We start from the raw sequence: 19,047 nt of genomic DNA, 5'->3' as shown, positions 1-19,047 counted from the left end.
AACTCGAATTTGTACAAAGAAGCCATGAGAAGCCAAATCATTATCTGTAGTCATGCTTCAGCATTTAGATGATTAGTTGCACTACAGTACAGACAACCTGAATACGTTCAACTGTAGAAAAGAAAGCTGTGACAAGGAGTTTTCAGTAACTTACATTTAATCTCAATTTATAGTTAAGGGCCTTGCTCAGGGGCCCAGATTAGTGAACCCAGGTTTTGAAGTCACAATCTTTCGATCAGTAGCACAGCTAAAAAACACTGTTAGACATGCTGCTGTGGGTATTTTCACACTGAACTGATGGAAAATCATTCGACCAGTAGTTTGGATTTGTTATGTTTCTGTTATCATTCAATTTGTACAGATTTGTGAAAAACTCAATTGAAACGTGGCTTGTCGCTTTGCCACAAAAATTGCAGCACGTTAAAATACTGTGTATTGAAGTTTGTTAAATCATGTGGGGACACAGATACACAGGAATACACTGAGGGGAAGGTTGAGGTGTGAGATGAGGATGGATCCCTTTAGAGTCTGGTTCCTCTAGTCTTCATATTGTCTCGGAGTTTGTCCTTGCTACCATTTCCTCTCTTTATATTTCTGTAAAGCTGCTTTAAGACAATGTTCACTGTTAAAAGCACTGTAGAAATAAAGCTGAACTGGACTGAATTGTGTCACCGCAGAGACACTGGGCTCCATCACAAAGGGCTCCTTCACCACACACCGATCACAGCCAGGTGTTGGGAGTTTGGCAGGAAAGAGACGGGCAACTCGAAGCTCAGCGCGCTAAACACTGCTGCGACTGCAAGCGATCTGATTTCATCTTCCATGTTTGGCGATGGACGAGGGCTTGGTTATAATGGATTTGCTGTGTGCGTTTAGCGTGTGTTTGAAAGGCTACGACGGGCCGTCTCCACACACCGGCTCGCGTTTCCACTTGGAGTGTAATTATGTGTGTGAGGGGAGTCATGAAGACGAGCAGAGACGCAGAGTTTTGACCGCAGCCCATGATCTGCCTGGCTAAAACATCCCTGGCTCAGGGGCACCAAAAAAAAAAAAAAAAGAAAAAGAAAAAATAACAGGCCGTCTGCAGGTGTGTGCATGTGAGAGGGCAGAAAAAAACAACCCGTAGAAAAAAAATGGCTGTTTAGAAATCTTTGTGTCTAAACACTGAGGCTTTTTATACTTTTTCAGCTGCCATTAGAGTCTTGCCACACAAATGAAAGGTGCTATCTAGCAACATTCGGTCTACTTTTTTGTGTGTGTTTGTGTGTGTGTTTGTGTGTGTGTGTGTGTGTGTAAAAGAATGCGACGAGTGACACTTCATTTTGAACACTAAAGCAGCATCTCTGTCATTCACCTCCTTGGTTACTGTGCCAACAAGGTTAACACAAACACAGGTGTGTGTGAGAGAGTGTAGAATAACGTGTTTGGCTTTGTGAATGTTGGACAGCTGAAAACTTCAACACATTCATACTGCTGCTGGTCCCTCAGCTGAAGAGCTCCAGCACTTTAAAGTGCTCCTCTTTCATCAAAAGCAAAGTATTCGCTAGACAACAAAGCGTCAGTGAAAATAGTTGTCAGCATGATGTGTACACACACACACACATTTTAATTTTTAAAATTTGAATACATTTTACAATAAAACATTAAAACAAATTAAAAAAATATAAAATAAAAAAAGTGCTAGAAAAATATAACTGAATAATAATTTATAGTATTATATGAATTATATGTGTGCGGGCACAAGCTGTGTGTGTGTGGGGGGTGTGTGTGTGTGTGTGTGTGTATATATATATATATATATATATATATATATATATATATATATACATATACACACACACACACACAGCTTGTGCCCACTCCTTAAATCTTCAGGGAAATAACCCTAGAATATATTTGTCATCTAAAATGCTAAAACTAGAGCACAACATCACAGCCCTTCCAGCACCCCACTTATTCAGTTTCAGTTTTGTACGTGTGTGTGTGTGTGTGTGTGTGTGTGTGTGTGGGAGGTGGTGCGCCGCTCTTTACACTAAACTGTACATCACTATTCATCGCACACCCTCTTAAAGCAGTTACACTGGCCGTTTGTGTGTCCTGTGATCTCACCTCTTCTAGGGCTCTCATGATTGAAGAGAATTCCATTCACAGAAAACAGATTATACGCCTCCCTGAAGTTCACTACTATCCAGTACGCATACAGCTTAGCGGCACCTGAGACACGCACAAAAACAGTATAGTCAGTTCAGTGGTAAATTAGCAGCTACTGGACAAGTTGCTCTGAATTATTATTAGTAAATTAGCTTCATAACAAAACTGAAGAACTAAACAGACACCAGACATTTGGAATAAGCTTTTGGAAATGATCCAAAATAAATATTTGCATCACTTTTATAACCTTTACATTTTTCTGGCCTGGGAATGAGCTTCATCTCCAGGCAAATCTTCTTTTTTTAAACTTTAAAAACAAAAATTGGGCACTTTTTTCTACTAAAATGTTGGATTAGGAGGAAGGAAGAAACTTGCAGGTGGAAGAAGGCTCTCAGAATGAGTGTGTGTGCGTGTACCATAAGGTGATCGAGGGTAGAATGGCGTTGTCTCTGTCTGTGGGATCTCCTGCACTTTGCCATACAGCTCGCTGGTGGAAGCCTGGTAGAAACGCACGCTATCCGTCAAGCCGCACGTCTTTATTGCGTCCAACAAACGCAACGTCCCCACGCCGTCCACGTCTGCGGTGTATTCTGCTAGGTCGAAGGAAATCTGGAAAAAAGACACAAAAATCGCATTAATCACCAAGAAATATTAATAATCTTTATCCGCTGGGCCTGTAATGTACGTGATTATCACAGCCACGAGGCCCTAAAAAAAGAGCTGAAAGCAAGTTCGCTCCAAACTGAAAGACACTCATCTTAGAAAATAAAGAGGACCAAAGCTGTTCTTATATATTGAATAGTTATTAGTCTTGTTTCCTGAGTAGACAGGAAGCCCAAGAGGCTCTTAATAAGTGAACACTGTCCAGGAGAAAATATTTGTCCAGGGTCCAGTTCAATAGCCTAATCCAGGTCAGGGGTCCAAAATATCCTGCTGGGGTGTCTGACCGATTATACCTTTGTGTGAAAAGTGTTTTTGAAAAGAGTAAGATGGAAAAGGTTTTGCTGTTACTGGAAAATAATCCACAATGGGCTCGTGCTGTGAAGCGGATGTAAAAGATTATTCTACTAACAGCTCCGCAAGAAGTGACTTTTATTTTTTTAATATTACATTTAGTAAAAAATTATCTTTTTTTTTTTAAATAAATGAACAACACATCATACTTTTTATCAATTACTAGTTCTATCTAAAGATGTGGAACATCCACAAGACAGCTTCTTATTCTTATTTCTTGACATTTACATTTATAGCATTTGGCAGATGTCCTTATCCAGAGTGACTTACATCTTAAACAACTAAACATTTGAGAGTTAAGGACCTGGGATTTGAACTTGCAACCTTCCAATTGGTAGTCCACAATCTTAACCACATCCCCACATTAACTAGACAAAAATTACAAGACAGCAGAATGTTGCAGAGTTCCCTGTCTTGAAAAAATCTCTAACACTGGAAACTTCTTACCTAAAAGATTAATAAATGTCTCCTTACAGAAAGCTTCTCCAAAAAAACACTTGGCTCCATTCACACATATGGCAACAAGTCGTCAGAAGGCGCTCCTGGTTGCTATAGTAGCATTGATCAGTGACGCATCAACTAGCATTTGACTTGACAACAATTCAGTTTTCTTGCAGCGAAAATGAAAAACATTCTTGTTATAGACCTGATGCTTGCGTATAAAATTCAAGAGTGTGTACAATATATCAGATGAAAGAACATCAGGGTGAGCGCTTTACCATGGACCATCACATGTGCTGTCTTCACTCCTGTTGCTAGTCGCTCTATATATTCATGAAGTTCAAACTATCTCTATATTTCATACTGCTGTACATTGGCTTTTGTCTCTGGCTTGTCTCCAACGGTTGCGGCGACTCATGTTGCCTTAAGTCGCCAACTCGAAAAATGATCAGCAATTTGGTTTTCTTTGCTAAATAACAATACGTCTGTGTGTTTATTATTAGGCTTTGATTGTGCAGAGTTGTGGATTTATGACCTCAAGAAAGGTTTTGGTTTTAAAAACATTTCCTGACTTGACAGCAGCTGAATTTTCAGTGAACATGTTTTTCATGGAAAATGATTAAAATACTGGATTGTAGTAATTGCAGAGTCTCAGAGATGTGTCTTCAAGGAATACTTTAGCATTTTAAATCCTATCTATTATATATTCTGTGTACAGAGTTACCATTTTGTCAATAGGAGTACACTTCATGATGCAGCGGTTTGCTCTACTCCCATCACATACAAAGTTACTGCAAAGTCTTATAATGAGCTCTGAATTGTCCCCACACTTGATGGGGAAACCCAAAAGCCACTGGCAGATGAGAATGATGACTAAGTGAGAGAAAAGTGACATGAGCTAATACGGGCTCAAAATGGCTTTACTTCTCAACATCGACACACTCCTTTCATTTACACGCCTCCACATGGCGTTCCATCATGACAGAAACGTGTCTGTCGTGGGAGGACGAGCAGAATCTGAGCAGTGCATCTACCACACCTCTGTGAGAAAGCCGCAAACACGAACAGCTGATTAATGCGAGATGGAAATGACAAATAGTTAAATAGTTTGGTGTCTTTATAGAAGACTGATGGCATGTTTCAGAGCCATGTGTGGGTGAGTGTGAGAACTGAAACCGACAGATGATCCAAGAGAGAGAATGAAGCAGAATGAAAAAGAAAAGGGCGAGTTTGGAGAAAGAGTGAAGTGAAGCCACAGAAAGCTGACGTCATCTCGCCGTCTCTGGTTCGGCTTGTTTACAGACTCGCTCAGCTGTGTTGCCTGGCGATCAGTAGCCTGAAGTGGTCATCACAGCTATGGGTTATGGTGACTGTGGGAAAAATAAGGACGAGACAGTCTGGAGAACCGGCGCTGAATTCTGTGCTGAATAATACCGCTGACATTAACTGTGCCCGTGTCTCAAGTACCACTATTAATATCTATTAGACTGCAAGATCAGAAAAAAATCTCTCTGGGGGAAAAAAAAGGAAAATAATCTCCTCAGAGACTTTTTTCTTTTTACTTCTCTACCAAAAGTCTAGAAATCAGCATGAAAATCCAAACTGTTTCTCCTTTCTGTGAGATGCAAATGATATTCTCAAAGTGAAACAGAACAAATTTGTATTATTGTATTATTCAAATTTCATGACACCAGGTCTTCAAAATCAGCAGTAAAAAGTTGCGGTCCATAAATAATGTACCATTAATACACACATGCCCTGCGATGGGTTGGCACTCTGTCCAGTGTGTATCCTGCCTTGATGCCCAATGACGCCTGAGATCGGCACATGCTCCCAGTGACTCGAGGTAGGTCAGATAAGCGGTAGAAAATGAATGAATAAATGAATAATACACACACACACTGTCCTGTCCATGTGATTCACGTCTCTATTAAATAAACCTTAAGATGCCATGGAGCTAAGAACATCAGGAGGAAGTCCCTTTTCCCCTCAGAATGTGTTGGAGTCACTGCATCAGATCATCAGGAGGAGTGGCCAAAATTTGAATGCAGAAATTCCAAAAGTAACAATTAGACAAATTAATCCATTAAAAATCTAATTTCAACCTGTTTAGGAGTAAATAATGTTATTGTTAAAGTGTGTGTGTTTGTGTGATTTATAGGGTTATAAGAGTTAGCAGTATTGGTCTTGAAGCTCCAATGCAAAATTAAGGAGGCATATTTTCCAGTTGTTATTCTTGCACACTGCTTTCACCTGCTCACTGGTTCCAATATTCAACCACAATGAGCCATGATGGTTGCAGGGGTTCACTGGAGTGTGTTTGTTGCTGGAAATGATTAGGGGCTTATTAGGAAAGTAGACAAATATACAGAAAAATCATTTGCTGAGCAGGCAAATATTCAGTTAGAGCAGTCCGAGATGAGGTTTCTACTGAACATGTGTCCCATGGCCAACACACACACACAAACTCCCTCTTCTTCATCTGCTTCTCGTCCTCCCTCCATCTATGCTCCTCCGCAACTGAAGGGGATTCATCAGCCAATTAAACTCATGCTTCATTTGATACTAACTTCTCTTTTCCCCCCTTTTTTAACTCACTTACTCCAGACCTCACCTCACCTCATCATTCATTGCTCCTCTCCAGTATAAACATACAAACACAGCAACCAGGCCAAACGTTACGGGCTGCAGTAAGAGCATGACGCTGGTCTGGGCTGTCTTCATCACGTTAGACTAGAGTTTGTTCATGCAGTGATTCAGATTAGGCTAAAAAAAGAACCATTACTCCAGGATATTTTTTACTGACTCATATGTAATGGGAACTGGTAAAAAGAGAAGTCCACCATTTTCCAGCTTGCTCCAACTGCCTCTGTAGCACGTGTGCAATTTCCAGGGACAAAAATTTGTGCATCCATCTTTCCATTTTCCGAACCGCAGGGAGCCTGGAGAAGAAAGCGGATTACCCCAAGAAAACCTTGGAACAAGGGGGGAGCGTGACAACTCTGCAAACACAGTTTAGAGGCAAACTCCTGGAATCCTAACCCAAAAGATGCGAGGCAAAAATAAGGCTTACACATGCTTTAAAAAAAGCATGTTTAACATAAATATAAATGTGTTGAGACACTCATAAAAATAAATAAATAAATAAATAAATAAATAAATAAATAAATAAATAAATAAATAAATAATTAAAACATGCTCAGAAGATGAGTTTATGCTTCTAATTACAGAAGGCAATGATCTAATATCCAGACTGGATGTCTTCTCCAGTAACAAATGAAGATTGGAACTGGAAGTGGAACAGAAAGCTCAGTAGTTAAGATGTTAGTCTACTGCTCTGAAGGTTGAGAGATCAAATCCCAGGACGACCAAAAACATACACAAATGGATTCATCCTAACCCATCAGAAAACACATGACTAGATTTTGAACAGTCAATTTGTAAAGAGATTAACATTTCAGAATTACCTTTCTATAGTCAGGCAATCAAAAAGCACCACTGTTTTAAATCACCAACAATAGCCACAGCTCTGACAGCCTGGTGGAAATTTAATCAATTCACAAACACCCCTCTTGCATCATCTAAATACACCCCGATCTGGAATAACCCAGATTTTAATAAGTTAAATTAATAGATTTAAAAATAAAAGATTAATAATAAGTTAATAAGAAGCCACTCAACCTACGCACATGGGTAGATAATGGCATCACACAACTTCAACACATCCTCCTTAATAACAACTTGGCACCATTTTCCCACTTGGTCCAGAAATACGGCATTGGGAGTAATTGTTTTTTGGAATATTTACAAATCAAATCATCTATTCAATCAAAAAGCCACACTCAGACAATTAATCTAGACCTTTCCAATTTCAGAATTAATTAATATAACCTCCCTCCAAAAAATAACTCTCCAAAATATATAAAATAATATCCAAATCAGACAACACATTAAGCCTACCCAATGCTAAATGGGAATCAGACTTATCTATTGCTCCCAATGCCGCTTTCTGGACACAAATCTGCAAAAAAACAAAAAACACCAACTTACAACTTATACAGTATAAAGTACTTCATAGATTTCACCTAACTGGACAGAAATTATTTAAAATGGGTTTTACGTCAGAAACATGCTCACATTGCACACAAAACACCCCAGACACATATTTACACGCTATTTGGCAATGCGCTGCGGTTAAAAAATTCTGGGAAAACGTTACTGACTCACTATCCAACCTTATGGGTTGTCACATCCCGCTGTCTCCCTCCCTCTGTATATTAGGTGACATAGCCATAATCAATTTAAACAGTACAAACAATCAATTGCTCCTAGTGGCTCTAACTATCGCCAAGAAAACTGTCCTCATGTACTGGAAATCAAGGAACACCACACACATTACAACTTGGAAAAATTTACTAATAGAGTACATCTCCATGGAAAACTTGTATACCTCCACTCAAAATAATACATCAGAATTACACCCATCTTGGTTATCTCTCTTTAACTTCAAACAGTCATGAATCCACTGACCTTCTTTGTCTGAAGCCATCCTCAATGATACACCATCAATAAACCCATCAATAATCACACATGATTGGGAGGAGGGGGGTCAGGAAGAGCATCTCTAACTCCCCCCCTCTCTGTTACTGCTATTACTATTACTACTATTTCTTATTAATTGGATTTTTCATTATTATTATTATTATTATTATTATTATTATTATTATTATTATTATTATTATTATTGCTATTACTGTTGATAGTCCCCTTCCTCATACCCCATTTTCCAGTTTTATTTTTTTCATGGTTAAATTTATTTTATGTATTTTTTTGTTTTGTGTGATACTATTTCTATCCTCATCATTATTATTGTCATTATAATTATTATTATTTAAATTAATATATTTTCCTCTTTGATATTATATATATTAAATCTGTTGTACTTCCCTACATGCTCCTTCATTCACATATCTCCACTCCCACACCCAGTTACACTTACAGTTACACACACGTTTTGTTTTGTTGGTCTTTGTATTTTGCATCTAATTTCTCTTCTGTAAATATTGTAATTGTCTGTTTGCATAATAATAAAAAATTCTTTTTAAAAAAAAAAAAAAAAAAAAAAAAAATTCTTTTTAAAAAAAAAAAAAAAAAAAATATAAAAAAAAAAAAAAAAAAAAAAAAAAAAAAATTCCCAGGACCACCAAGTTGCCACTGCTGGGCTCCTGAGCAAGGCCCTTAATCCTCACCTGCCGATTTGTAAATGAAAACTGGGATAAATGTAAGTCACTTTAGATAAAGTCTAAAGTCACTTTAGTTTGCATCTACCAAACACAATAAATAAACTTTCAGAATTGGAAATGTTTATATAGAACAAACGTTGTCTTAGCTCTCCTGTTTTTTTGTTTTGTTTTGTTTTTTTTTTTTGTGGGTTTAGGACTGATTTTAATATATTTACAATGTAAGATTTTTTTTTGTGAAACTGTTTGTGTGAAGTGCTTCAGTTAAAAAAAAGGAGGGGGAAAAACACTTTAAAACTTAGAAGTTAGTAAAGAAAACTATAGCTTTCAGTATGGGTATTGAGGGTAAAAATGACAAAATGACAAGTCACAGTGAACAATAAAAAAAATGAAATGAACAGAAAAAAGGGATGTGATAGTGGTTAAGGTGTTGGACTACTGCCCGACGAATCAAAAGTTCAAATCCCTGGTCCACCAAGCTTATACTAAAATTTAAGTCACTCTGGATAAGGCTGTCTTCTAAATACCAGAAATGTTCATGTTTACCTTTACTTCCTCTACATGAGCAAGTTTTCATTTCTTTTCTTCACAGAAAAAGCCTAAAGTGTCAGATTTTGTGTATCATTTTTTTATATACACTATAGCTACTGCAGTTGAAACAATTCTGGCGTATATCTTTAAAGAACTTGTACACAGTCCAGTGTGAATATTGATCATCGTATGAAGTGTACAGAACCTCCTACTCTTTGTCTTTGCGTGTGTGTGTGTGTGTGTGCTGCAGGTTAACTTAGTGCTGACAGCAGCTAACAGCTTCCACATGTGAGCAGACCTCCCCTTTAACCGGCGCACCTCTCGCTCTGACATACACACACAGGGCATGTTGTGTCATCTCAGTTGACAGGTGCTGTCAGTTAAAAGTTTGAAAGAATGAGAGGAGCTATTGTGTGGTTAACTGTGTGTCAGAACAGTTATACATGCACCAAACAGCAATAGCACACTGACAGGCCAAACAGCGTTTTTGCTGAAATCCCCTGCAGCATCAAGACGCAGGAATTTGACTATGCCTCCGTTACAGTGCCCCAAACACAACTATCCATTATGCAGAGAGCTACAGACACTTCGAGGCAATCCGGGGGTCCGGTCCGATTTCCTTTATGACAACTTAATAATAGCTCTCACATGAGAACAAATCTTATATGTAGCATCGCTGTTTATATAGTGGGATTTTGGCCGTGTTGCAGTTTATTCGTGTAATCGGATTACGAGGAATCTTTTTTAAACCTTTAGCTCTTTATCTCATATTCTATGACTTGTGGCACCTTCTGTGCTTAAAATCCTTGTTCATACCACAAAGGAGGAAAAAGAAAACGAATAAGGATGTACAGTTCCTTTAAAAAGTACTCAGAGACGTACAGTTCAATTCAAAGTTTCATTCATTCCAATGTCTTTAAATATTTATAAGCTTACAGTTTACACAGCCAAACAAAGACTTTTCAGTGCAACAAAAAGGTAGGCTGAATCCCAAATAGCTTCCTATTCACTTTATATGCTCTCTACATAGGGTATAACAAAGGTAGTGGGATAAACATAGTGCACTACATGACAGTCACAATTATATTTAACTTAAACAGAAAAAAACAAAATGCCATTACTACTACTAATAATAATAATTATAATTATAAAAATAATAATAATTATTATTATTAGTAGTAGTAATAGTAGTATTAAAATGACTTGAAATATTGTTTGTAATATTGAGACCTTCCTTAGGTGACTAAATCCATAAAATATTATAATAAATATGAAAATGTTTATAATGGTGTCATCAGTAAATATCAGTGAGGAAGACTAGCTACTACTGCAACGTACACTAAAATGACAAATCGCTATCTTCCGCTTGATTCTCTGTGACTGTTGAAATTTGCAAACGTTACAAAGAAAACAAAAACCTGAAAGAAAAACCTTCCCCAAGCCGACCGCTGAACTAGTTCTCATGCATTATGCAGGGGCTTCCTGAGGGCCGAGAGCGCGGCTCAACACGAGACAGCTGCACTTTAGCTAATAGAGTTCAGGTGTGATCTTTTTTTCTTTCTTTCCTGGGGACACAGTGAACCAAGACTTAAATAAAAATAAATAAATAAACAAACTATTTCAGAGCAGGTTGCAGCTATATGCAGTCTTGTGGCTCACTGAGGAAAAGCAAAAAAGTTTGTTTATTCAGTGCTAAGGACTGAGCAACGTAGTGTAGATATTAATAGATGAAACACTTTACAGATGAATTATTTACTGAGAATTATTTATTACATGAGAAAAAAAAAACAATCCTGCCATGTCACTCAGAGTACAAACAAAATAAATGTGTTCTTTTACCATCAGTGTGGTCGAAGATGAAAAGCATTCTCAGAAAAAAAATTATATGCTGAGTTGAATCTTTTTCATTATGAAATAATACAACTTGTAAAAATAAATATCTAGGCTTGATAATCTTTTTGGTTTCATCATAATCCCTATAGAAAAAAAATCAACTCTGTTCAAGATAATTTTTTCAGGTTTATAATCGGATATGATCTTAAAAATTTAAGTATAAAAAATAAAAAAAACTATATATAATAAGCAGATCTTATATTTCAGGGGAATGCTAGTGCTGTGTTAGTGGAGTTTAATTAGAATGCCTGTTAATTATTTCATATGTAATAAACCAGCAACTCTGTGTAAAAATATAACAAACATTTTTTAATTGTTGCGTATTCTTGTAAAAAAAAACAAAAACAAAGGGCCGCGTTGTCGAACACGGCCCTTTGCGTGTGTGTTGTTGAACACACTCGAAAAGTTTTTATAGAAATAGCCACAGTATTTTTCTCTAAAAAGTGTGAGCTGCTTGAGGGGATGGATTCGTGACAGGAATGTGTCAGTTTACTCCCAGATATACCCCCACTACAGAATAACTTTTCAGACATACTCAATCAAAACTCTGAGTGTGTGTGTGTGTGTGTGTGTGTGTGTGTGTGTGTGTGTGTGTGTGTGTGTGTGGAGAGAGAGAGTGAGAGAATGTGTTGCACACATTTCTGTAAAGAACGTGGCAGTCCTAAAAGCCTGTGTGCTGTAAATCAAATCCTCTGCGTAGTTTCCCAACAGCTTGACGTTGATGGACTATTAGACATATTTAGTCATCATGACATATGGTACAGCGTGCAAAGAACACGATCGAAGCTTGAACATAAATCTGTCATGAGCGATAAAATCTTAAAGGTGTGTGCATGTCATTAGAGAACACCTATCCTCCATTTCGGTGCATTCCTTCACCACCACCGCTGGCGGAACCTCGTCCAGCTCCTAACGCTGAAATGCTCTCGATTCAGTGCGCTTACCAAGACGTGACATTCTGAACACTGTAAAGTGGCGTATTACGTTTCAAAAAATATATACACGCACATGCGAAGTAACGTAAAACCGGCAGAACCTTCGGCACGGTGCAGAACATATGGAGCGATGGCATTATTTGCAGCTGGAGGAGGCATTCCACGGCCAAGGAGGTGCATGCAGGAACAAGCTGGAGTGAAAAAGTCCCGTCGATGTGCGTGGATGTCAGGCTGATGGCACATTTAACGTGAATTTAGTGTGATAAAAGAGGGAGCACACTGACTGGGAATAAATCACTGAAATTCTGTCAGGGCCCCCATGGAACATGAACTGGCCTATGTGATTCATGTCTTTCACAACGAAATAAATCAGTGTGTGTGGGTTTTTGCAGGACTACAATAAATCGTGGTTTTAATCTGTTTGTGGTGATGTGATGTCATTCTTCTGAATAAGGCCTCATTTGTTAGTAGTGACATCAGCCAAGGTAAGACTGATTTACACACAAAAGCTAAAGCAATAAGAGTCTGTGTGTGTGTGTGTTTCTTTTCAGGCTTTAATTCTAAAATGAATCATTCTTAATAACCTGGTGTCTAGCTTTGCAGCTTGGCCATGACCGCCATATTATAAGTACTTTCTTAACTAATTTGGGAACGCATTTGTAAATGAGCTGTTCGGCACGGCGAGATCATTCCTCACCTCGTGACACGTGACATTTTCACACAGCATGCATCATACTGTTCATGAACTGCAATGTCAAGTCAATTAAAAAATAAACGGGGATTAAAGCAAAAACACTTCAAATACAAATCGAATAATTATTCTGCATCCACCGTGATACGTGCTCCCCTGTCCCGTCTGAGAAATAAGAGCACCAAAACAACCTGTTATACCGTGCCCGAGTACCTGAGTGCAACAGAAAGCTTCTATCTAAAGCTATTTTGTGACGTTATTTATAGACATATCATCATCACATTCTAACAGCTCGCTCAACCGTTCTGAATACTCCACTTCACTAAAAACCCTGCAAACCGCCGGAGCGTCTCTTCAATCTCCTAGCCCTTACGCTTCTAATCCTGATGCAAACAGACCTTTGAATGCTCTTAGGGGGGAAAAATATCCAGCTGAGCCAAACAAATAACCGCCACTCAGCGCAATGAGGGATTTGTGCACACACTGTTAAGTCTATGTCTACCACCAAGATACACCACAGTACACTTTATCCCAGGAATTAGCAGAACCAGCGGCCTTTTTGTTCACATTGTCTGTACACTCTAACCACACTTCTATTTAAAAACAAGGAGGAAAGAAATGCAGAGTAAATGTTTTGGAGGGAAAAAGATTTACTTTTGTAATAGAGAGAAATTTGCTATTATCTTTCCTTCTGTAGAGAATAGTAGAGGACACACACACACACACACACTCAGAGAGAGAGAGAGAGAGAGAGAGAGAGAGAGAGAGAGAGTGAGTGAGTGAGAGAGAGAGCGAGAGACACTCTGCTGCCCCCTGTGGGTCAAAACAGGAAACGTGTGAAAAGTCGTAGTCAGGATACACACCATGCTTAATAAGTAGAGCTGCATGAATACAAATACTGGTTTCAGTCACTGGCACGATTGCACTGAAACCTACATCTGACAGCATGTCATACTTCATGGTGTAAGCCCAGTGCAGTGTCGTGCAACAGTGACAACAATCTGGACTCTCATTTCATGACTAATGATGGCAATCAAATCAAAGCAGAGAACAAACTGGACTCCAAGAAGACACTAGTGAGAGTAGGACTAGTGTCTTCCTACAATGAAAGTAGCCTCATAAAAACATCTTAACCGCAACAAGTTAACCGCTAACAAAAACAAACTAAAATGTTCTAGTTATCCTAGAACCTAGCGCTTATCCCAGGAGATTCAGGGATCATCTTGTATGGGGTGCCAACCCTTTACAGGGCATAAATGTGTGGCATGCACACACACAACGGACAATATAGAGATACCAGTCAGCTAACAACTAGTGTCTTTGGACTGAGGGAGGAAACCAGAGTACCGAGAGGAAACCCGCAAAGCACCAGGAGAACAAGCTAACTAACACCAGACAGAAGAAGGAATCCAGCCCTCAGCCACAGAGGTATGAAGCAAACATAATAACATTGTTTAGAGTCCTCATACATTGGAAAATGGAAAATGATTTTTAACCACCGCCTGAAGCTCTGCGTTTGTTTGTAATTCATGTCAATTGTTTTTTTTTTTTTAAAAAAAAAAAGCTCTACTAAATGGCTTTTGTTTTTATCCTGTCTTATCAGCAATCAGGAATCAAAGAACAGGTGAACACGACTGTTGATGGGCATTCAGATAACTCTCGAAATTCTGGGTTGGTAACCGTCGATTGGGGGGGAATTTTCTCTTTATATATTTAATTAGAAAGCGAGGATTGTGCAGTTTTGATTGTACACACTCCTTGCTTTTTTTTTTCTGAAAAGGACAGTGTTCACCTGTACACACCAATTAGCAAGTGCTGTACCATCAGACAGATCACAGCTCGGCTGTTTCCTTCAGGGGTGGAATCTGGATAAACACACTGCAGTTACAACATCGAGGTAGGTCATTGCAAAATCCTTTAAACAGTCTCTTCTTTTTCTAGTTTAACCTATCCATCTGAGCAATAACAACCCAGAATACAAAGCACATGGCCTCAAAACCCCGCTCGTCCCAGGCGCCCAGGCTGGTGATTTGATGAACTGATTCTCCACTGGAAAGCCTACATAAATAAAACCTAGTCTTGACCGGAGTTAATTCAAACTGTCTCTACAGGTACGGAGAAACGTCAACGTGCTTTTTTCCATCACCGCATTCACACAACAGGTTGCACACAAGGCAGGAGATTAAAGGTAATTATTTGTCCGCAACATTAATTATCATCACCGTTAACCTCACTACAAAGCAGTTGTACCTCACCTGAATTATTCAAGTCACTTCTCTTTTACCCCATTCACTTACTCTGGACTGTGACGGCTTTCCAGAGGGTTCCAGCTTTAGTTACTGAGCATCTGCTCTCGCTCTCTGCTCGCCTTATTCACATACAGATGTTACAGGCACACAGACATAAATAATTCATCTTTTAGCACAACTCGGCTGTCGAGCCGTTGTCGTGCTGTCAGTGCCAGAAAAAATACATGAACAACTGCGCACTTATTAAGAAACGTTAGGATAAGATACGATAAGTTATGATATGATAAGATACCAGAGAAATAAATATAAATGAAATGTTCTGTATATAAAAATGCATATAAACATACTGCAATATATGTATGCAGCGGTATTATATTAACGTGTGCATTTTAATTATTGTGAAATTGGGATATTGCATATAAATGCATAGTAATACAGTATGGTCACTGTTCATTGAGTCATAATGATCATGCAATAGTGGGAATTAATTAGAACAAATCTTAAAGCTAGTTGGTCAGAGGTGATTCATTTTCTTTACCAGCACAGCTATGAGAGACTTGCTATGTGTAAGGCAGATTACAGGTTATATTAATGCTCTCATTCTAATCACTTGTAAAGTCTGTGGGATCTGCGTACATGAGGACGTTCTGTGCGGAGACATTAATGACATGATTTATTTCTGACATAAGAAAACCTTCAAGAGGACTTTGTGCTTTTTCAGATTTCTTACTAACATGACAAGCTGCATTTTTGTCTTGTTTACTGGCAGAAGAAAAAAAAAGTCTGGTGACAGAATGAGTGTGTTACTGTAATAACAAAGTGAATCGGTTTCATGGACGTTCCGCAACATTTAAATGTAACTACAAATAGAGAAAATGTACAACTTAGCAAATCTGCTGTGGTTTAAAAGAAATTAAACTCCACCACAGGCTGTTATGAGAAAATAATCAACTCTGCTTGGTGTCAGTCTACATTACACTTCACACCATGGTTTATTCCTCACTTACGTACATGTTGGGATTTCTGTTCTCTGAGCTCGGGAACTTGAAATAAATTGACTACACTTTACTCTAATCATTGTTGTAATGTGAAAGTCTGTCGTAATGTTGTTCGGTTCCCTGCTGAGATGTAACTAGGCCATGTCTTTAAACAGCAGCCCACCAACAAGTACTATAAGGTCACTGATCAGGCTGGAGGTTACTGGGAAACATCAGAGCTTCAGTCACAACTCACCACATCCCGTCAGTCTTTTTTTTTTCCCCTTGAAATCCCATCCTTCTATAGGACACTCAATGGACTTTGTTCCTGTTGCTCAATGCTGAAAAAACCCACCCACTGTCCGTCTTGTTTTCACACACACACAAGCATTCATCTCTTGACCAACCCACTGACTAACAACCTCCTGACTACATCCCAAAATTCTAGACATAAGGAGAACACATGGGGGAAAAAACAGTGAAGAAAAAAATGCACACACAACCCACTCTTCATAGCTATTACCGGACAGGGTCAGTGGTTCATTTCACACACCCAGTGGTCATTCAAAACACACATACTGTGTGTGTGTGTGTGTGTGTGTGTGTGTGTGTGTGTGTGTCACAGCTAATGTAGGTGTACGCAGTCAGCAGAAAGAGACAAAGAAAATCTGTACATCACTTTCAAATACACGCGGTATAAATTAAGAACAAATTGAAAGTGCCAGGATGTGGTTTTACCTTAACGTGACTCTGAGCTCCCAGATTGTAGATTTCTGTGGGTTTGACTTCATTAATAATTTTCACCAGACAAGTGCTGTCAGTTAGGTCCCCATAGTGCAGCTTCATATCTATAACACACACACACAGGGAATACACACAGGGAATTTACACACACACGCACACACACACACAGGGAATACACACACACACAGGGAATACACACACACACAGGGAACACACACACACACAGGGAACACACACACACACAGGGAACACACACACACACAGGGAACACACACACACACAGGGAACACACACACACACACACACAGGGAATACACACACACACACACACAGGGAATACACACACACACACACAGGGAATACACACACACACACACAGGGAATACACACACACACACGGAATACACACACACACACACACACACAGGGAAGACACACACACACACACACACACACACACACACACAGAGAATACACACACACACACACACACACACACACACACACACACACACACACAGGGAATACACACACACACACACACACACACAGGGAATACACACACACACACACACACACAGGGAATACACACACACACACACACACACAGGGAATACACACACACACACACAGGGAATACACACACACACACACACACAGTGAATACACACACACACACACAGGGAATACACACACACACACACACACACACACACAGGGAATACACACACACACACACACAGGGAACACACACACACACACAGGGAACACACACACACACACAGGGAATACACACACACACAGGGAATACACACACACACACACAGGGAATACACACACACACACAGGGAATACACACACACACACAGGGAATACACACACACACAGGGAATACACACACACACACACAGGGAATACACACACACACACACAGGGAATACACACACACACACACACAGGGAATACACACACACACACACAGGGAATACACACACACACACACACACAGGGAATACACACACACACACAGGGAATACATACACACACACACAGGGAATACATACACACACACACAGGGAATACATACACACACACACACAGGGAACACACACACGGAATACACACACACACGGAATACACACACAGAAATCTAATTAATGATGAAAAAACATTTCTATTACAGTTGATATCTTACTGGTATGATACATATAGAAAGGAAGTGAAAACAGGTAATCACCACGGAAACAGCACAGAACGAATCACAGAAATATTAAAGAGGACAAAATCTTGGAGGATCTGGAGAATCTGTTATTAAATCTGCTTTTATTCTTAGTAGAAACCTAAAACCCGACCAAGGTGACAAACAAAGTCACACAATGAATCATACTGTAACTGTGTTTCAAGTTTTACCGTCCTGAATTAACTAAACAATCAACTATGATATTGTTATCTTCACTCTTCAATCAGCCACCTCACAGCTCCAGGGTCTGCAGCTCATGTCGCATGTTCTCCCATGTCTAAAAGAGTTTCTCAGGTTTCCTCCCACCGTCCAAAAGCATGACAGTAGGCTAAGTGGCTGTGCTAAATTGGCTAAGAAATGTGACTAAATCTTCTTAAACTGTAAGGTTGGCTTAATTTAAGGAATTGAAAGATATCTGTGATTAAAAATGGAAAACCTTTGCAAAATTGTACTCGAATTCACAGTGAAGTAAAGCAGGCAAAATTCTTTTCTTACTGATGAAGAAAATGTACAATTTATGTATTTATTTATTGTAAATGTGAATCAGCTTTTGATTTCAGGATGCATTTAAATATTCTAAAGATTCTTGTAATCCTTTGCTATCCTTTATGCCTACAGTCTGTTAACATTTTCCTCATATATTTGTAATACTTCTTGATTAAAACTGACATTTACAGTCTATACGTGTGCATCCACCGCCAGCACAGGCTCATTCACCATGAGGGAAAAAGAACAAAAGTCATGCCATACCCATATATTCCTATTATATTGGACAGTATGAGCTATTTCACTATTATCAAGAGAGAGAAAAAATCCCAGCTACCCATTTGCAAAGTGGAACAGCACAAAGTCTGGTTTTCATGCCATATTTCAATTTCAGTCATGTTCAAGACCACTAAGAAAACAGTAGATATTTTCTCTATAATAATATAGTCATGAAA

At 38.9% G+C, this 19,047-nt stretch overlaps 1 protein-coding gene across 2 annotated transcripts in view; it reads right to left on the bottom strand.

The window, feature by feature from the left end:
* The window catches only part of gmds (GDP-mannose 4,6-dehydratase), a 73,461-nt gene that overhangs the window by 37,864 nt on the left and 16,550 nt on the right, over positions 1 to 19,047 (bottom strand). For both annotated transcript variants that reach the window (XM_027133244.2, XM_027133245.2), the window contains 3 exons: positions 16,861 to 16,970; positions 2,568 to 2,760; positions 2,110 to 2,214 (listed from right to left, as the gene is read on the bottom strand). In XM_027133244.2, the coding sequence (XP_026989045.1) occupies positions 2,110 to 2,214; positions 2,568 to 2,760; positions 16,861 to 16,970 (408 nt within the window). The remainder of the gene's footprint in view (positions 1 to 2,109; positions 2,215 to 2,567; positions 2,761 to 16,860; positions 16,971 to 19,047) is intronic.

This window comes from Tachysurus fulvidraco, chromosome 16 (assembly GCF_022655615.1).
Source record: "Tachysurus fulvidraco isolate hzauxx_2018 chromosome 16, HZAU_PFXX_2.0, whole genome shotgun sequence".
NCBI lineage: Eukaryota > Metazoa > Chordata > Actinopteri > Siluriformes > Bagridae > Tachysurus > Tachysurus fulvidraco.
This window is presented reverse-complemented; position numbering and strand designations above follow the sequence as displayed.